This window comes from Lepidochelys kempii, chromosome 1 (genome assembly GCF_965140265.1).
Source record: "Lepidochelys kempii isolate rLepKem1 chromosome 1, rLepKem1.hap2, whole genome shotgun sequence".
NCBI lineage: Eukaryota > Metazoa > Chordata > Testudines > Cheloniidae > Lepidochelys > Lepidochelys kempii.
The window spans coordinates 233,728,041-233,749,732 of NC_133256.1; the positions used below are offsets into that span (position 1 = coordinate 233,728,041).

At 41.4% G+C, this 21,692-nt stretch overlaps 1 protein-coding gene across 5 annotated transcripts in view; it reads right to left on the reverse strand.

Moving 5' to 3' along the window:
• PYROXD1 (pyridine nucleotide-disulphide oxidoreductase domain 1) overlaps positions 1–21,692 on the reverse strand; it is a 33,653-nt gene that overhangs the window by 10,910 nt on the left and 1,051 nt on the right. For 2 of the 5 annotated variants that reach the window (XM_073318455.1, XM_073318437.1), the window contains exons 2-7: positions 12,978–13,058; positions 10,813–10,932; positions 8,098–8,226; positions 6,827–6,900; positions 4,953–5,113; positions 3,907–4,007 (exon numbers count right to left, since the gene is read on the reverse strand). In XM_073318455.1, the coding sequence (XP_073174556.1) occupies positions 3,907–4,007; positions 4,953–5,113; positions 6,827–6,900; positions 8,098–8,226; positions 10,813–10,932; positions 12,978–13,058 (666 nt within the window). Of the gene's footprint in view, positions 1–3,906; positions 4,008–4,952; positions 5,114–6,826; positions 6,901–8,097; positions 8,227–10,812; positions 10,933–12,977; positions 13,059–15,273; positions 18,875–21,692 lie in introns of all 5 variants that reach the window. The other 3 variants (XM_073318446.1, XM_073318470.1, XM_073318460.1) reach the window with 3 other exon arrangements.

The window sequence follows — 21,692 nt, forward strand, 5'->3', positions numbered from 1 at the left end:
GTACTATCACCACTCTCCAATTTGTCAAGTCTCTGAAACTTCCTTCAATTGCTTTTGTAAGTTTAGTGCCTCCCTGCATGTTATGTTTTGATCATACTCTTCCTCATGCTCAGTACAAATTTCAACAAATCACAGCTACATTTTGTTGACAACAGTGGTATCAAAGTGGAGGAAGTGTTGCCTTATATATCAAAAGTGTATACATTTGGACTGAGATTGAGATGGAAATAGGAGACAGACTTGTTGAAAATATCTAGATAAGGATAAAAGGGCTAAAAAACCAAGGGTGATGTCATGGTAGGGGTCTACTACAGACCACCTAACCAGGAAGAAGAGGTGGATGAGGCTTTTTATAAACAACTAACAAAATCATCCAAGGCACAGGACTTGGTGGTCACGGGGGCCTTCAACTACCGAGACATCTGTTGGGAAAATAAGACAGCAGGGTATGGATTAGCCAACAGGTTATTCGAATGTATTGGAGACAATTTTTTAATTCAGAAGATGGAGAAAGTTACTAGGGAAGAGGCTGCTCTAGATTTGATTTTGACAAATAGGGAGGAACTGGTTGAGAATTTGAAAGTGGAAGGGAGCTTGGATGAAAGTGATCATGAAATGATAGAATTCATGATTCTAAGGAATGGTAAGAGGGAAAACGGCACATTATAGATAATGGATTTCAAGAAGGCAGACGTTAGCAAACTCAGGGCGTTGGTAGGTAAGATCCCATGCGAAGCAAGTCTAAGGAGAAAAACAGTTCAAGTTAGTTGGCAGTTTTTCAAAAAGACGTTATTAGGGCACAAGAGCAAACTATCCCACTGCGCAGGAAAGACAGGAAGTATGACAAGAGACCACCCTGGCTTAACTAGGAGATCTTCAATAATCTGAAACTCAAAAAAAGAATCCTATAAAAAGTGGAAACTAGGTAAATTACAAAGGATGAATATAAACAAACACTAGCATGTAGGACAATATTAAGAAAGACCAAGGCACAAAACGAGATTAAACTACCTAGAGACATAAATGATAACAAGAAAACATTTTACAAATATATTAGAACAGCAGTTCTCAACCAGGGCTCCGCGGGCCCCTAGGGGGCCACGAGCAGGTTTGACGGGGTCCGCCAAAATAAACCAGAGAGCAGGGCCAGCGTTAGACTCCCTGGGGCCCAGGGCAGAAAGCCGAATCCTGAGCCCCGCTGCTCTGGACTGAAGCCAAAGCCTGAGCAACTTAGCTTCGAGGGGCACCCTATGGCATGAGGTCCTGGGAACTGATCTGCTTGTTACCCCTAACACTAGCCCTGGCTATTAATCTACTGAAAAACCGTTTCAGTGGCACAACATAGCATATTGGGTGGGAGCACTCAGAAGGAAAAAGGTTGAGAATCCCTGCATTACAAGCAAGAGGAAGACCAAGGACAGGAAAGGCCGTTTACTCAATGAGGGGGGAAAAACAATAACAAAAATTGTGGAAATGGCAGAAGTACTAAATGATTTTTTGTTTCAGTTTTCACCAAAAAGTTTAGTAGCAACTGGACATCTAACATTGAACGCCAGTGAAAATGAGATAGGATCAGAGACTAAATAGGGAAAGAACAAGTTAAAAATTACTTAGACACATTAGATGTCTTCAAGTCACCAGGGTCTGATGAAATACATCCTAGAATACTCAAAGAGCTGACTGAGGAGATATCTGAGCCATTAGCGATTATCTTTGAAAAGTCATGGAAGGCGAATGAGATTCCAGAGGACTGGAAAAGGGCAAATAATGTGCCAATTTATAAAAAAAGGGAATAAGAACAACCTGGGGAATTCTAGACCAGACAGCTAAACTTCAGTACCCGAAAAGACAGCGGTGCAAATATTAAGCAATCAATTTGCAAATATCTAGATGATAATAAGGTGGTAATTTACAGTCAGCATGAATTTGTCAAGAACAAATCATGTCAAACCAAGCTAATAGCTTTCTTTGACAAGGTACAAGCCTTGTGGATGAGGAGAAGCAGTAGATGTGGCATTCTTGACTTTAGTAAGGCTTTTGATACTGTCTTGCACGACCCTCTCATAAACAAACTAGGGAAATACAACCTACATGGAGCTACTATAAGGTGGGTGCATAACTGGTTGGAAAACTGTTCCCAGAGAGAGAGTAATTATCAGTGGTTCATCATCAAGCTGGATGGGCATATCAAATGGAGTCCCACAGGGATCTGTTCTGAGTCCTGTTCTGTTCAATAGCTTCATCAGTGATTTAGATAATGGCAGAGAGAGTAAATTTATGACGTTTGCGGCCGATACCAAGCTGGGAGGGGTTTCAACTGTTTTGGAGGGTAGGATTAAAATTCAAAATGATCTGGACAAACTAGAAGTCTGAAGTAAACAGGATGAAATTCAATAAAGACAAATGCAAAGTATTCCACTTAGGAAGGAACAATCAGTTGCACGCATACAAAATGGAAAATGACTGTCTAAGAAGGAGTACTGTGGGAAGGGATCTGGGGATCATAGTGGATCACAAGCTAAATATGAGTCAACAGTGAAACACTTATTGAGAAAATAGCAAACATAATTCTGGGATGTATTAGCAGGAGTGTTGTAAGCAAGACACAAGAAGTAATTCTTCCGCTCTTCTCCATACTGATTAGGCCTCATCTGGACTATCATGTCCAGTTCTAGGCACCACATTTCAGGAAACGTGCACAAACTGGAAAAAGTCCAGAGAAAAGCAACAAAAAATGACTAAAGGTCTAGAAAACATGACTTATGAAGGAAGATTGAAAAAACTAGGTCTGTTTAGTCTGGAGAAAAGATGACTGAGGGGGGACATGGTAACAGTTGTCAAGTACATAAAAACTTGTTATAAGGAAATGTGTTCTCATTAACCTCTGAGGACAGGACAAGAACTAATGGCCTTAAATTGCAGCAACGGCAGTTCAGGTTGGACATTAGGAAAAACTTCCTAACTGTCAGGGTGGTTAAACACTGGAATAAATTGCCTAGGGAGGTTGTGGAATCTCCATCATTGGAGATTTTTAAGAGCAGGTTAGACAAACACCTGTCAGGGATAGTCTAGATAATACTTAGTCCTGCCTTGGGTGCAGGAGAGTGGACTAGAAGACCTCTTGAGGTCCCTTCCAGTCCTACGATTCTATGATTATTTTGAGAGGTACCACAACAACTTTGATATGCCCATTCCTTTCTTTCTAATGTTTTAGAATAGTTAAAAATGTAACTCAAAATTGAAATTTGAGGCTAATATTTCTCATATAAAAATCTTTCAAATATATGTTATATTCAAATAAATACTTCAGAGTGACCAAAAAGTTCAAAAAATGAAAATCTGATAAAAACATAGAAATGTCCACTCAGCTGATTTTTGTTTGAAAAAAACAAATAAAAAAGGTCCTCACAACCCTGCTTCCAGGGGCTTTAAAAATTTATTCATATTATTTCATTAGAAAAAGAAACATCAATACCTGTAGTGATAAGTGACTGTTGTGCACTGTACCTTTGGGTGAGTTTCATTATCCTCTCTCTCTGAGATTAAAAACTTTATTTGAAGCAGCTGAAGTTAGAGAGTATGCAAATAGCTTTTGTTGCCCTTTATTAAAACTACAATCAGGCCCAATCCCACAGAAATGTGGAAACAAACATTTGAGCTTATATCTGAAGATGAAGGAGCAAAAGCACAGCAGTAGATCCAATTCTCCTCACATCAGTGAAAGTCAGAAGGAACTCTACTGAAGTTACTGGATTTACAAATGTAAATTTGGTGTAGGAGGAGAATCAGTTCATGTGCATTCTGGTTTTATTCCTAGAAACACTGTGTGGCACTGTACTGCCAGTGCATTCCCACATACTTAAACTAGCATCTAAACAAATATAGTTAGGATGAGGTCAGCCTTACCTCTTTAGTTCCTTTAAGATGTAGGCCCTCATGCCAATCAGGGCCTAAGGCACTGCCAAGTTTGTCAGCTGCTGCCACACTTCCCTCTTCCTTCTCGTTTCCTGAAGTCAAGGATGTGGAGAATGTCAGACTCAACATGTACACAATGTAAAGACCTTATACACTATTATACAATCCTCACAACTCCAAAGGATTCTGAACTAAGAGAGTAGTGCGACCTTGTGGTGGGAAAGGAGGATAACAATGTGCTGGAGTCAAAACACTTCACTACTTCTAGAACACATCATACTTCAGGATTGTAATCTTATTATTTGATATTCTTAAGAACACCTTTCACCCCTTAGCCACCACTCACATGCAACCAGATATAGAGTAAAAAGTAACTGTGGTGTGAAAGCACACAGCTACAGTACAACAGATTAAAGGAGCTGTTCCAGCAGACCCTTACTCACATGAATCAATGGGGCTACTCATGTGAACAGAGAACTGCAGCCCCTCACTGTAACACAGAAAAAATATTAATATCTAAATTAAAACAGATGGGGGAATTTTAAAAAGCATCTAGCGTAATGAGATCTTTAATGACCACAATCAGCTGGAAATCTTAGTTTTGTGCCTTATCCAAAAGAAATTGTATCGAGCAGTAGCATCTCCTAGCACTCTGCAGGGGCATTAGTTCAGTACTGACTAAGAGGGTAGAGTGCTTCCAATTACCAGTATTACTTCCTGCAGCACTTGGCCAATTATATAATATGCAACATCATCAGATAGAGACAGAGATACATGCCTACATACCAGTATATAAATTAAATAATCTTTAGAGAACAATATTACACAAACATTTTAGCAGTATAATAATTAAAATCCTTCTTATGTTTGTTTTTGTAAAGAGGGAATGCTATTTTGAACAGTGAAGCTTTTCTGAACATTGCTAATTCAGCTGATCTCAGGTTTACGTATGATTTTGGATGTTGCTTTAAATTCAAATGCCAACTAATATGCTAGTACACTAAAGCAAGGAGTGTATTTTACTGTTTGCACAATACCGTCTGTCGTATATTTGGTTCTTTTACATGCAATTGCAGTCTCTAATTTCTCAGCAGTTAGCTTTGGAATAAGGAATTCAGCTGCTCCCGCATCAAAGAAAGTATTCCCAATGGCTTTGTCTTTGATGGCCCAAATTACTTCACATCCTTCAATTTCATACCTGGAAAGCACATTTCAACAATGGATAAAATTATGGGTTGCCACAGAGGAAATCTTTATGAGTGATCTAGATCAGCGGTTCTCAAACTTTAGCAACCGGAGGCCCCCCATTTCGATTTAAAAATTTTTGGGGACCCCCTTTGCCCTGCCCCTTCACCGAGGCCCCACCTCTTCTCCAAGCCCCTGCCCTCCACTCGCTCCATCCCCCCTTCCTCTGTTGCTTGCTCTCCCCCACCCTCACTCGCTTTCACCAGGCCATGGCAGGGAGTTGGGATGCGGAAAGGTGGTGAGAGCTCTGGCTGGGGGTGCAGGCCTTGGGGTGGGGCTGGGGATAAGGGGTTTGGAGTGCGGGAGAAGACTCCGGGCTGAGGGCTCCGAGAGGGAGTTTGGGTCCAGGAGGGGACTCTGGGCTGGGGCAGAGGTGGCGGGGGGGGGGGGGGGGGTGGGAGGGGTGCGGGGTCCCGGTAGCGTTTACTGTGGCTCCCAGGAAGCAGCCACCAGGTTCCTATGGCCCCTAGGCGGATGCGTGGCCAGTAAGGCTCTGTGCGTTGCCCTCAGACCTGCAGACGCCACCCCCACAGCTGCCATTGGTCACAGTTCCTGGCCAATGGAAGCTGTGGAGCCGGCACTCAGACGGGGGCAGTGCACAGAGCCTCTCTGGCTGCCCCTGTGCCTCGGGTCAACAGGGAACTGGCGGCCACTTCCGGGAGCTGCACAGAACAAGGGCAGGTAGGGAGCCTGACTATGAGGGAGGGAGGGAGGGAGGGAGGGAAGGGGAGGAGTTGAGCAGCGGGACCCGCGGATCCCCTGGGTTGGAGTCTGCAGACCCCAGTTTGAGAAACGCTGATCTAGATTAAAGAAGGGCAGGGGCTTTCATTCCTAAACATGGAAACAAAGTTAATGCCTCCCCGGTGAAAGAAGAAGTTCTGTGCATCCTATTTTCATGTCCTTTAGTACTGGTTATGGAGATTACATGTTATCCCCCTTTTTATGAGGCAAATCTACATATACGTATACAGTACTAAACGTCACTAATGGATCCAAGAACCTAGAGCATCATGACAAGACCCCCCCCTCTCCCACAACCCGGTCAATCCACTACAGTACCTAAAGAAAGTCTTTGCCTGATGAGAGAAAAACCATAAGCAAGACTATCCTGGATCCTCCAATTTGGTGATCCCTGCAGCATCCCCAACCACTTCAGCCTCAATTCAGAGTAGGGGGCAAGAATCCCTCCAGCACATTATCCTCATTCCAACACCAATCCTGGTATTAAAAGGACTTCAGAGGAAGGTGTAAGAACCACACAGTTGGCAGATCTGCTCCATACTCCCACATTAGGTCTCATTCTAATCTCTAGTAGTTAGAGAATAGCTTAAACCCTAAAGCACAAGCTTTAACATCCCTTTCAATTATTTTTACATTAGTTTAACTCCGGATGTTATCCATATAAATGTCCAATCCCTTTTTGAATCTTGCTGAATTTTTGGCCTCAATGATTTTCTGTGATAATGAGTTCCACAGTCCAATTATATGTTGTGTGAAAGTATTTCCTTTTATCAATACCCTTACTAAATATAAACAAACACTAATTATAACTTTATTATAAAGCTTTTTTAAAAAAATCTTAAGATAACACACACTTGGATAGCCCAGTTGTTCTAGTCTTTATTTGCACACATTTCTCAATAACTTAAGAAAATAATTTACTTACACTAATTCGAGTGCAATGCCACCATTTCCCACAACTGCTATTCTTTTAGCTTTAGCCAAATGATTCTGAAAGACCTATATTGAGAAAAAAGGACAGCTTACAGTCTTTTAGTCACTCAAACTTGATCAATTTACATAATTTAATATTTCTCAAATTCTCAAATGTATAATTTTAATAATTATTATATTAATGATTATGAATGATATACATCTAATTATGTTAAGGCATTTTATTGAAGTTAATTAAGACACTATAGCTCTGTTGGGATGTCACAGTGTGCCTTTACTATATTGCTTTAATAGATAAATAAACTGAGGAGGGGAAAGGTAAATGATTTAGTTAAGACTAAATGGCAGAGCTTGTAATGGAATCCAGGAGTCTCTCCCTTGTCCTAACCACTAAAGCACATTTCTTCCCATATTTTAAAATGTATTTAAAAGCCAACATTGAAATCATGTTCTGTTTGAGACCAATTTTATTTCTCTCAATATCTTGTAAAAAGTCAAAATGGACCAGGATAAGGAGACTGTTTTGCATTTATAACATTGATTTAACAGTAAGGTTCTTAGATTTGCCACAGACAGTTTTGTTTGCCTGGAAAAGATTTTGAAAAAGAAAATTTAATTAAGTCCTTGAATTACATAACTTATAATGAACAAGAGATGCTGCTATTCAGAAAACAAAAAATACAAGACAGTATTTTGTAACATATCATCCCCACTTGGGACACTATATTTTAAACAAAAATCTGCATCCACTGGGACTGAATAGCTCATTGCACAGAAAGCCATTACATTTTAAACTGTTTATTTGAATCTGGTCCAGATCAGCGGTGACCAAGAGTCATGACAATCTGGCTAAAAAATGTATGGTGTAGCCATATCTATACTGTAGTAAGCAAGAAAATATGGGGAAGCTTGCTCCCTATTTTCAATCTGGCACCTGTCACCAGCACAAAATAAACTACTATTTTGCTTATTCTGAAGGTTCTCATGATGGGAACCCTCTCTATCCATTCATGAGCTGTTTTTGAAAATAAAGATCTTATTTTTTAAATAAGATAAATAAATTTTTAAATGGCATTTCAGAGCTGCTACTTTGCTTCTAAAAATGTATAACAATGGTTTCTATTATTTATTTCTGATCTTAGAATAACATCTTGTTTATCCATTTCATTCCACAATAATTTTTACGCTATACTGTGACTAACCACATGTGCGTGGTTAGGATGCAAAATGTTAACATGTTTATGAACCATGAAAATATGTTACCTGAGCACTGTCAGTATCCCGGATTCCTAATACATATGGGTTTTCTTCAAAAATTAACTTAGGTTTTGCTCCTGCACATAGGCAAAGTTTTTCATATATACACTGTTTGCCATCTTCTGTGAAAATTTTCTGTTAAAAGATTAAAAAGGAAAACCATCTATATAGGTCAACTAAGAAAACCCAGGGTACACCTTAAAATCAGAGTATTTTGCTGGTATCAAAATCTGTAACCGGCTATGGGAAAAAGTAAAAAAAAACTAAGCAAGTCCTCTCTCTCTCTAACTGATTAAATATCTAGCAGTTTATACTACGCTCACGACAGTGCTATGTGAGTTCTTAAATCAGTAAAATGGAAACTGCATATAGTAAACTCAATAAGATTACAAGACAAAATATAAAGCTTGCCTCTTGGTGGCATGCTGTATTTTCTTATGCTGTTGAGGGAAGAGTTTGTTTTGCACAGTGGACTGTTTTTTACTAGCTTGTATATCATGGCAAAACCTACACTGCTTTCCTTGTCCAAGAGCTATTTTTTATATTGGAGATTTCTTCTGTATTTTATAGAATGGAAGTCTGTGACTAATTTACTTGTATGTACACAGAATTCTGTTGGGGGAGCCTGAGGTATAAATAGTTGCTTTTGCGGGTCTGTGTTCAAAATAATGTTTTTTTCCCCAGGTCTTTCAAAGAATATAAGTGCCATGGATGCAACTCTACATATTGCCACATCTGGTCAACCAAATGTCTGACACAAAGTTCATTAAAGTCAATGGAAAGGGTACCACTGACTTCAACAGACACTGGATCAAATTCTAAAAGAGCAACATTGTTAGGTTCTGGAAGAAGCCACGACAAGCTGCAGCATAGAACATTTAAAATGCAACATTTTCTGAGCTTATTTGCTGTTCTCCACCTCAGAGACTGCTATATTACAATGGTTCTGTACATCTTGTAGAAAGCGTTGGGGTCCTTTGAGATGAAAGATGATGTACACATGCAATATGGCTGAGACTTTTGGGGGATTACCCAGACCTTAAAAGGATCCGTCACCACCTGCCTTGTAATCTTGAGTGCCTAAATGCTAAAATATATGGGCTCAGAGCCCTGACACTAATAGCCAGCCCACAAGCATAAAAGTCTCACCCTGGCTTCCATCTGCCTTATTACTCCTTGAAGGGTGACTATCAGCCCTTCCAATTCTCAGTTTCCACAAATCCGCCCACCCCAAGTTCTTAACTACCAGACACTCAGATATTTTCCCTCTAGTTCATCACCCCTGAAGGTGCAAAAACAGCCCCCATCCCCCCATTATCAGTTCATTTTAGCATATACACTCCAAACAATTTGCATACCAGAGAACTGGTTCTTGTAAAAATAAACAAAAAGTGTATATAATAGAAAAATCATAGATTCAAAGATGAAATAGTAAGGAAAAGCAAACACATACAAGTTACACAGAAAATAAACAAAAATACAACTTCTGGCTTTGCACTTCCATATTAGACAAACTCCTTTTTCTAATAAAAATTACCTATTGCTTTTAAACAGTTTCTCACAGTGCTCCCTAACCCAAGCAGGAGGATCCAGCATTCACAGATAGATCCCTGTCTTTGACACTGTGCAAAGTCAAACGATCTGATAGTTAAGAACTCAGGAAGGATGGATTTGGGGAGACTCAGGACCAGAAGGGCTGTTGGGGTCACCCTATAAGGAGTAACTAGGCTGGTGAAAGCGACGGTGAGACCTTTATGCCTGTGGTCTGGCTACTGGTGTCAGGGCTCTGAGCTATAGCAGCAAATCACAAAGGCCAACCAAGGTTACAGGGCAGGGGTTACCGAACCCATTACTGGCCTGAATGGTCCCCAAAATGTCACAATGGCCATCCCAGGGGACATCCCTAAAACAAAACCCACAACATCTTAATAAACCGCACACACAACAGTCTTAATAATGTATTATACCTGAGAACATACATCAGCCTAACAGATATAGAATACGAGTATACACCTTACCCTAAGTACAGTGAATTAATTACTGGTATACCAGTTACATATAATAGAAGCAAAAACACAGACTTGACGCCAGTGTGGGTAAACAAATAATACTGAGGTGAAAAACAAAGCCTTCCAACTTTACTCTGTAAATAAGACACTGAACAAGAATTAGAGAGACTGTGTGTACTATATTTTTGCTGTAGAACGGAGAAAAAAGTGTAGGGGTTTATTTATTTTGTTCTCCTGAGAATTAAAAGTAGGTATTTATTATAAATTTATAAAGTCAATACTATTTTTGGTTTCTCTTTGGCAACAAACCAAGTTACAGTTCACAGAGAGTGCCGATTAATGATTTAAGAATTTTTCAGGAATCTTAGTTCTACTATATCTGGCTTCATGATCAATCTCTTTGTTACGCTGCTCTAAAGATCCATGCAATATATTAGAGGAATCAGGAGTCTTGATCTAACCATCCTAACAACTGAATTTTTCTAATGAATTATGACCTATGATTGCTTTTTACCCCATTGCCTACATTTCTTCTAAAAGTGCACTATAAGTGAACTGTGACATTTCTTTTCTGTTCTAAATCTTGGTAAATTAATTTAAATCATTAGAAATTCCATTTTAATAACATATTTCATGTGAAAAATGGATCCCCTCTTAAACCCATTCAATTTCAGGATCCCTAGAAAATTAGGCAAAACAAAAATTCTCTTACATGCTCCTGACTTTTCAACTCTTTCACTCCAGACTCTATAACTTTAATGTTGGGATACCGTTTTTCTAACATAGTGCTTGGTTGTTCTTCAACATCAAACTCCTCTAGTGTTTTGGAGACCTATAGTTTAAAGAGTGAGAGAGAGAGAGAGAGAAATCATTTATGTTTTAATTGTTTTTCTTCTTTTATTAAGTTTTCAATTTAGATTGGAAAATAGATGATGTTCATTCCCAGTTTGTAAACTTAAAGCATCAAACCCACAGCAAATTCTTTCAACCAAGTTAGAAAGTTGCTGTTAAAATTAAGCAATTAGGTACATAATCTGTTAATAAATATTCCTGAGAAAGGCTCTCAGTAGTACGTTACTACTCAAAATGGAACTTGGACTTCTAAATCCCTATCTTGAGAAATTTAAATTTACACTAGATGAAGCACCTGAGACTATATTTGCCCCTTGGAGGATTAACTAGACCAGTGGTTCTCAGCACAGTACCTGTGGGAACCATGGCGCCTGCCGGGGCCTTTTTGTGTGCCTGCAGAACACCCTGTTGCCGAAATGCTGCTGCCAAGCGCGCCCACCGGAGAACCGCCCACCAAAATGCCACTGAGAAGCATTGCTGTTTCTCGGTGGCATTTCAGCAGCAACGCTTCTTGCCGCTGCTGCTTCTCGGCGGCATTTCGGCAGCAGAGTGTGCGGCGCCCGCCACAGTCTTCTGGGAATAGCAATATGCTATTCCCACAAGAAAGGCTGGGGAACCATTGGACTAGACAATCAAACAGGTCTTTCCCATATCTAAGTTCTATTATTATAAGTGGGGCTGGTAGAACCGTCTATTATTAAGGTAGCCTTACGCTTTCCATTTAAGAGGTTTCCCCCTCCCCCCCTCTCCTGCTGGTAATAGCTCATCTTAAGTGATCACTCTCGTAATAGTGTGTATGGTAACACCCATTGTTTCATGTTCTCTGTGTATATAAATCTCCCCACTGTATTTTCCACTGAATGCATCCGATGAAGTGAGCTCACGAAAGCTTATGCTCAAATAAATCTGTTAGTCTCTAAGGTGCCACAAGTACTCCTGTTCTTTTTGCTAATACAGACTAACACGGCCGCTACTATGAAACCTGTCATTTTAAGACTGTTTCCAGTTACTTATAACTTTGCAAAACTAAATTCATTTGGGCTGCAACAATCCATGCAGGGCCTTAGCCTAAATTTATTTGGAAAATTTTTAGACAGTTCAGTTGTTTTTAAGAACAAGGCTAGAAAAAAAATATGCTGTTCTGCCCACATTAAAAAATTCTGGTGACCTTCTTTTTGAACAGATCTATGACCCCTATGCTGTGAGCAGGGACTTGAAATTCGGCAGGGGGTGGCCTTTGTGTCAGGGATATGCATTTTGCTGTGAAAACATGCCCAAATTTGGCCAAGTGATAAAAGTGAATGAAAAATCCCAGTTCATACATGTATTCAGGAGAGACTTCTTAGAGATCCACAGCTAAAATCTCTGAAGATTCCATCTTCACTGAGCATGCTTGAGTCTTTCACAGCTCCTAGCGCAGACTGGTCTAACATTCATGCCATCTCCACACAGCAACTGAGCATAATCCATTCTCTCATAGCTCCTACCTGTGACCAAACTCTGCATAATCTATTCCCACAAAGCAACTGAGTATGCTCCAGCCCAGGGCTAGGGGGGGAAGTCAGACTTTCCCTGTAATGACTGCTCCGAGCTGGGGTGCGCGGTCTCCTCTGTTAGCTTCTTCCTCCACGCTGCCCTGGTGCCATCTGATTCAAATGCAGAGGAGGCAAAAGCCAGACCAGGGGGTGGGAAAGTAGTAGATTGGGAAAGGAGTCTGGTGAGACTGTGCCTAGAAGAGCACAGGGGAGAGAAACTGAGACTGGCTGGGCACAGAGATGGTGACACGGAGCCAGGATGGGGGAATGGAGTCTGAGATTGGGAGCTCGAGAGCTTGAGAAGGAAGCTGGAATAGGTCGGACAAGCAGACTGGGACTGGGAGCCAGGGAGAGAGGGGGAAAAAGGGCAAGAGACTGAAACCATATGCATAAGCATTTGCAGAGTCAGGCCCTAAATTATCTCCACTGAGTAAATGCTTTAGTAACTTTTATAGACGCCTACACACAACAAAAATTACGACTCTCTTACCTGTCTGAAATTTGTTACTGCTTTTATAACTGGAGAAGCAGTTACTAAGACAATATCTTCTGATGGAAATTCTGTAGCCAGCTTGGAAAGAAAGAGAGAGCATGATGAGTGAACACAGCTGTCAGTGGAATCTGACTTTAAATAAGACAATAACAGTACAAAAAAACCCAAAAGTTATCATATTAAGGATTTTAGTCTTGTAAAACCCAGAGACGTAGGCAAATATTACCTCCATTTTACAGAAGGGTAAACTTAGCTTGGGTGATATAATGGAAGTGAACCTGACTCCCAGGTCCAGGGTTTTATTTATTTACAGACATTTCCATAAGACTCACATCATGGCATGAATGCCTAACCACAAGGCGATCCTTCATACCATCACACTAGCCAAATTGGGAGGTGTAAAATTGGGAGGTGTCACACAAACTGAGATCTGAAGAGCCCGTATGCATGGAGTCCAATTATTAGTGGGCAGTGGTAACTCAGTTAAACACTTTTGACAGTAGAAAGAACGGTGAATATCTGGAATCTGAGTGAGTTTTATGAAAAATGGATTAATCTTTGGCTAATTATGGATTTTTTGATGTACTGGTTATATAATTAAGCTGTTTAAAAATTCATGTTTTGGTTATTTTTGCCAGGGAGAGCCTCACTGCCTTCTGTAGTCCCTCTAGCAGAAAGATACAATCACAGATCTGGTTTAAATTTCCATACATCATTGTTTCCGTAACACAGGGTCCAAGAATATGATCTTTGGGTAAGTGAAATGGCAAGTTTTTAAATTAAAGTACTTTAAAGTGGTAACAGCAAGTTTGTGCGTTCATCTGAAACACAGATTTTTAATTTGATGACAAAGCCTGTGCCGCAGCAAGAATGTGGCCTGTTACAAAGAGAGGGAGAGGCACATGGGCTTGCTTACGTTGGGGACAGTTCCCTTAGCAAGGAACCCCGATGTTCAGATCTCACCTCTTCTAAGTGCAGTATAAATTCTCATGCAATTCACTACATTTATTATTGACTAAGGGCAGGTAGGGTTGAAAGGGATAATTTTAAATTGTTGGACGCTAAGTAATTTTATTTTAAAGATTACTACAATTATTTAGTTTCAAGAAATAAAAAATGGTGGGCCAACTCTTATTATTTGTTTCTCTTACTGTCAACTTAGCGGTGTGGCTCCCACTATTTAGTCACAGGTACGTTAAGGGCTCCATGAGCAAGACTAAGCAAAATAATCACGGTTATTAACCAGCGATATTTTAATATTAAAAAAAAGGAAATATTAAACACCACAAATGACCAAACACAAATGATAAACCGGTTACTTCCATTACAACTTCTTCTGTATGTCTCTTTGTAGAGAGCTTTTGACAGGAATCACACTTTTAAGAGTAAACAGCCTCTGGTGGATACTTTTGTCTTGGTAAGATACGACTCAAGTATTTGGTTTCCCAAAATTATTGTGCATCCACTGTTTAGATACCTACGAACGTTTTATAATTTAGTCTCATGGAAGGTGGACTTGCTGGGTATTAATAAACAAACAACCAGTTTATAGTTCGCAAAGCAGGCAATCCTAACCACATCCTATGAAATAAGAAAAATTAAATCAATCAGAAAAAGCCAGTTAAGGAGCTGTCTTGAGACAGGCCAATTAACCAACATTAAGAATATTAAATCACACTATTTCTTGGGCCTTGTCTACACTACACAGTTTTGTTGACAAAAGTCAGATTTCATAGACAAAACACTGGCGGTATACATACTGAAATGCTCCTCCCGTGGATGCAACTCCCCTGCTATGCTGACCTAATAAAACCATCTCAACAAGCAACATAGAGCTTTTTTGCGATGTAGTTAGAGCAACACAGCGGCAGTGTAGACAACTTACTTTGTTATGTCACCCTAATCGGCCTCCAGAAAGTGTCCCACAATACCCATCATGACTGCTCTGGTCAGCAGTTTGAACTCTGCTGCCCTGAAGATACATAGATATGCACCCCTTCCCCATTTAAAGGCCCAGGAAATTTTGAAATTCCTCTTCCTGTTTGCTCGGCATGCACAGTTCAAACAGCTGACCATGCCAGCTTTACGCAACAGATGCGCACCCATGTGGAACACACTGGAGCTGTTGGATCTGCTGAATATATGGGGAGAGGAAGCTGTGCAGTCACAGCTTTGCACCAACTGTAGGAATTTCAATACCTACAGGCTGATTGCTATTGGCATGCAGGAGAAGGGGCACACAAGGGACACGCAGCAGCGTCATGCTAAAATCAAGGAGCTGAGACAGTCGTACCAGAAGGCAAGGGAGGCCAACCGTCGCTCTGGTGGAGGGCCAAAGATATGCTGCTTCTGTAAGGAGCTGCATGCCATCCTCAGCGGCGACCCCATCTCCACCGCCAAGAGCCCCATGGATACTTCGGGGGCACAGAGGCAGCGGCCAGCAGACTCAACTTCAGGGAGGAAGTGGGGGAGGACGATGTGGAGCACAAGGCAGGGTCATCAAGTGGCACAGTGAGTCAGCACCTCTTTTCCACTCTGGAAGGGTTTAGCTAATCCGAGCACTCTGGCTTTGGCGAGGATGCAGGAGAGGGGAGCTCTGGTAAGTACTCATTTTGCTTTCATACTGCATGGTGACAGGAGATTGATCTCTCATGTAGTTTGTTATATGGTAGAGGTGGGATAAGGAACAGAAATTAACAACAGAGCCTGTCCATCTACATAGTGGGGCCACAGCAGAAAAGTTTTTTCATGTACATGGGGATGTCTCTGGAATCCTCCATAGCGATCTCTAGAAAACTTTCCTGCAAGTACTCTGCAAGGTTCCTTGCCAGTGCTCCTTCGTTTCTACCCCCACTCTAGGAAACTTTGCAGCGCCACCCAACAACTATTTCTGCAGGAACCAGAGTGGCACACAGGCAAGCAGCATACAGAGCCGGTCTGAAACCACATGCATGCAGGAGATGCTCCCTTGCATCCTGAATTACCACGAGGAGTTAGATATCGGGTTCAATTACCCTTGCCTGTGCAAAAGGGTACCAGTATTCGGAATAGGCTCACTAGCCGCTAATAGTAACCCCTTCGAAAAGCATCCTTTGTATTTTCTTGTCCTTTCCTCCCCTCCCACCGCGAACTCACCATAATTGGGACTCGCGGCCACCTGCGTGCTATACAAAGGACAGTGAGAAAGAGGTGTGTGTAACTTTTGTGATTCACGTCTGTGAGCGCACTCACAATGCTGTCTCTGTTCATTGTTTCTTTGCCTTCTGCACATGTGCCCTTAAGAACACACTCCTCCACACTGGCAGAGCACCTCCATCAGATAAGGCAACCCAGGAGGATTAAGGAGGATATGTTTCAAGAAGTGCTGCAATCAACAGATGTAGCACATAGTGAAACAATTAATGAAAGACTGAGGCTGGATAGCCAGGAAGGGACACAGGCAGGAGCAGATGATAAACCTCCTGGAGGACCAGACAGAGATGTTGAAGTCCCTCAGAGCAATCAGAGCAAAATCTGAGCAAATCCATGCCTGACTCCCCATCCAGCCTCTACAGAACTCTGGTCCTTGCCCTCCCGCAACTCCCCTACCACAGTTATTGCGTGTTTCCGGTCTCTCACAGTAACCTGTGCAAGCCATGCTTGGGGAATGGTTTTCCAATGAAAACTGGAATTACACCCAGCTATGAGAGCCCTAACCGCAAGACTGTTTTGATTTTTATGTTCCCTGTTTGTCCAAAAGTTTGTGTTTTATCCCGTTATTAAACTTGAGTCTTAATAAGATGAGTCTTTGTGACATATATACATCACTCAGTGCTAACACTGAAACCACAGAGGCTATAGGTAGGAATATTTGCTCCTTGCAGTAAATGCTCCAGAAGCAAGCACTACCGGGAAAAGTAAACATTGCCTGGCTGCATGCATCACAGACAGACACATTACTAACAATCATTGTCAAAAGCTCCTTTAATACCTCCCTGATTTGAATAGCCTCCCGTTGCACCCTTCTGATTGCCCTTCTATCTGGCTGTTCAAAATCAGCAGCCAGTTGATCAGCCTCAGTGGCCCACCCCGGGGAAACTTTTTTCCCTTCAATTCACAATTATGGAGAGTACAGCAGGCCGCAATGACCATCAGAATATTTTCCTCATTCAGGTGTAACTGGAAAAAAGACAGCACCAGTGACCTTTTAATTGGCCAAAGGCACATGCAATGGTCATTCAGCACCTGCTAAGCCTATTGTTGAATTGCTCCTTGCTGCTGTCTAGGTTTTTGGTGTAAGGCTTCATGAGCCACGGGAGCAAGGGGTATGCAGGATGTCCAAGGATCACTATGGGCATTTGCATATTCCCCACTGGAACCTTCTGGTCTGGAAAGAAAGTCCCAGCATGCAGCTTTCTATATACTCCAGTGTTCTGAAAGATGCATACATCATGCACTTTCCCTGACCACCCCGCACTGATGTCAGTGAAATGGCTCCGGTGATCCACCAGCACCACCAAAACCATGGAGAAGTAGCCCTTTTGGTGGATGTACTCTGTTGCAAGATGATGGGGGATATGTGTTCTATCGCCTCGCCGCAGTTAGGGAATCCCATTACCTCAAAGCCACCAATTATTTCCTGGACATTATCAAAAGTCACAGTCCTTCGTAGCAGGAGGCGATTAATGGCCCTGCACACTTGCATCAGTGCAGCCCCCACGGTGGACTTTCCAACTCCAAACTGATTTGCAGCTGATTGGTAGCAGTCTGGAGTTGCCAACTTCCAAACAGCAATCGCACTTGCTTTTCTGCAGTCAGAGCAACTCTCATTCTGGTGTTCTTGAGCTGTAGTGCTGGGGCGAGCTCCGCACACAGTTCCAGAAAGGTGACTTTGCGCATCCGAAAGTTCTGCGGCCACTGCTCGTCATCCCATATGTGCATCACAATGTGATCCTGCCTCTCGGTGCTTGTTTCCCAATCTGAATATCGATGGTCCACTGTGGCAAGCTGGTCTGTGAATGCCAGCAGCAATCTTGAATTATTTATTTCCATGGCAGACAGCAGGGCAAGCATCACCAGCTCACTCTGTTTCGCAGCTCATGAAATACTGCAGGACTAGCCGCATTGTGTTCATAATGCTCATCACTAGAATGATCAGCAGCTCAGGATCCATGCTGTCAGGCACAGATGGCAAGCACACAGTTTACAAGGGCTGTTGAAAAATGGCACAAAATGAAGTAGGAAGTCCATGGAATGATGGGATGGAAAGAAATGCATCACAGGACGGCGAGCACATCACCATGATGCACAGTGATCCGTTCCCAGAGCTCCCAGCAGCAGAGGGTGACAAAGGATGGTGAGTTGCACAGTGGGATAGCTACCCACAATGCAAAGCTTTCTCTGTTGATGCAAGAGCAATGACTGAGCCATCACAAGGAGAGCGTTGTGTGGACATGCTCCACCGATGTTATTAAAGCATCTTACGATTGTAGACAAAACTTAAGTCAACTTAACTCTGCAGTGTAGATATGGCCTTGGTTTACCAATGTTTAGCCCCATCTTTTCTCCATTAATACATGGTCCAACCATTTTGTATTTATCAGGAGAAACTGTTAGTATTTTAAATAAATAACAGCATTTCAATCTTCCAACAAAATCATTACAAGAATTGTGAATCTAATCCTTTGGCAAAGTTGTAGTTAACTTTGTCTAGTGAATTCATGCTGAAGTTTTGGGAAGGTTTTCCTTGGGTTGGTAGGTTTCTTCTTGAGTCTTCTCTATTTTTCTTGTTTGCATGTGGCACCTTGCTTGTGGAGATGGACAGGATGAGCTGTGGAATGATTGCTGTCTAACCAGACTAGCGGATGGAAGCATCTGAGGTGCTCACTTCAGAGTCTTTTATACCATTCACCTTCCTATTTTCAAGAAATTATAGGAAAACACATCTATTTCAGGCTCATTTAGACTCAACTTGCTTGCCATCACTCTTATTAGCTTTGTGAATTCAGAGCTGGCTTAAGTGGCATTTTCAGCTCCTGAATATGCACTGCTTAATAAATACATGACGTTTATTTAATTACAGGTTTCAGAGTAACAGCCGCGTTAGTCTGTATTCGCAAAAAGAAAAGGAGTACTTGTGGCACCTTAGAGACTAAGGTTAGTCTCTAAGGTGCCACAAGTACTCCTTTTCTTTTTATTTAATTGCCTTTGTTTTTCTTGTGGCAGGAAAGATCCAGATAACTTTTAAAGTTAAAACTAACTCCTGCTTTTTATTCAACCCATTTTCTGAGATATTCTTTCAATTTTATTAGAGTTTCACAGGAAATGAAATTCTGTTTTCAAAAAGTCCAAACACTCCTGTTCTTTATACAAAAGTTTTTAGTTCTTAAAACAGTCTTTTACAATTAAATAACTCTTACAAATTCTTTTGCTTCAATAATTAAAAGATGTTGACTCTACATGACAATTTTTGGAGCAATGATTTTCTTGTCTTCTTGAGCGGGATGAGATTTTGCATGTACATTGCCAGGAATTAATTAATTCCCCATTAATATAAATATTTTATATGTAAATGGCCTCTTACATTAAAAGAGAAAGAATAAGTTAAGAATTACTTAGACAAGTTAGATGATTTCAAATCAGCAGATGATTTCAAATCTGACGAAATACATCTTAGAATACTTAAGAAACTATCTGAAGAGATCTCTGAGCCGTTAATGATTATGTCTGAGAACAGGACAGGAGAGATCCTAGAGGACTGGAAAAGGGCAAATATAGTACCTACCTATAAAAAGAGGAATAAGGACAACCCAGAGAATTACAGACCAGTCAGTTTAACTTTGGTACTCAGAAAGTTAATGAAGCAAATAATCAAAACAAACAATCAGTTTGAAAGCAACTAGAAGCTAATAAAAACATAAAAATGGTCATTCTGGATCAGACCAATGGACTATCTAGACCAGTATCCTGTCTTCTGACAGTGGTCACTGCCAGGTGCTTCAGAGGGAATGAAGCGAACAAGGCAATTGGCAAGTCTCATCCTGTCCCAGATTCTGGAAGTCAGAGACTTAGGGTCACCCAGAGAATGGGGCTGCATCCCTGATCATCTTCCTAACAGCCATGGATGGACCTATCCTCCATGAACTCATCTATTTCTTTTTTGAACCCACCTACACTTTTGGCCTTCACATCTCCTGGCAACGAGTTCCACATACTGACTGTGTGTTGTATGCAAAAGTACTTCCTTGTGTTAGTTTTAAACCTGCTGCCTATTAATTTCATTGGGTGATGCCTTGTTCTTGTGTTATATGAAGCGTTAAATAACACTTCCTTTTTCACTTTCTCCACACCATTTGTGATTTTACATATCTATCTTATCTCCCTTAGTCATCTCTTTTCTAAGCTGAACAGTGCCAACCTTTCTACTCTCTCCCTATATGGAAGCTGTTCCATACCCCTGATCATTTTTATTGTCTTTCTCTGAACTTTTTCCAATTCTAATATCTTTCTGAGATGGGGAGATCAGAACTGCACACAGTATTCAAGGTGTGGCTGTACCATGGATTTATATGGTGGCATTATGATATTTTCTGTCTTATTTTCTAACCCTTTCCTCAGGATAACTTTTTTTTTTTTTTTAAACTGCTGCTGCACAATGAGCAGATGTTTTCAGAGAGGTGATAAGTAACAGTCAACCTGGATTTGTCAATAACAAATCATATCAAACCAACCTACTATCCTTTTTTGAGAAGGTAACAAGCCTTGCATATGGGAGAAAGCTGTAGATGTTTATATCTGAACTTTAGTAAGGCTTTTGATACTGTCTCACGTGATGTTCTGATAAACAAAGTAGGGAAATATAGCCTAGATAAACTTATAATAAGGTGGGTGCAGAACTGGTTGGAAAACCATACTCGGAAAGTAATAGTCAATGGTTCAGAGTCAAGCTGGAGGGGCATATAGAGTGGGGTCCTGTAGGGCCCTGTCCTAGATCCCACACTATTCAATATATTCATAAAATGATTTGGATAACGGCATAAGAGGGTACACTTATAAAGTTTGTGTACGATACCAAGCTGGGAGGAGCTGCAAGTGCTTTTGAGGACAGGATTAGAATTTAAAATCATTTTGACAAACTGGAAAAAATTATCTGAAATAAACAGGATGAAATTTAGGAAGGTCAAATTCAAAGTACTACACTTAGACAGGAATAATCAACTGCACAAGTACAAAATAGGAAATGACTGGTAAGAGTACTGCAGAAAAGGATCTGGGGGCTACAGTAGATCATAAAATTAATATGAGTCAACAATAAAAAACACTGTAGCAAAAAAAGCAAAATCATTTTGGGACACAAGTGTGGGGGCAGTATGAACAGCTGTGGGGGTGCACAGGCGAGGGAGACCGTGTGCACAGCTGTGTAGAGGGTGCACAGATGGGTGGGAGGGTATGGATAACAGTGGGGGTTGCACAGATGCAGGAGGGCTGTATGCACATCTGTGGGTTTGCTCAGATGGGGTCTGTACACTAGTGACGGAGGATGTGTGCACGGCCGAGGCGGGTGCCCAGAGGAGAGAGGGGCCTGTACAGGTGAGAGGGACTGTGTGCGCAGCCGAGGCAGGTGCCCAGGGGAAGGGGGGTGTAGAGCTGAGAGGGGCCGCGTGCACGGCCAAGGAGGGTGCCCAGGGGAAGGGGGGGTGTAGAGGTGAGAGGGGCCGTGTGCACGGCTGAGGG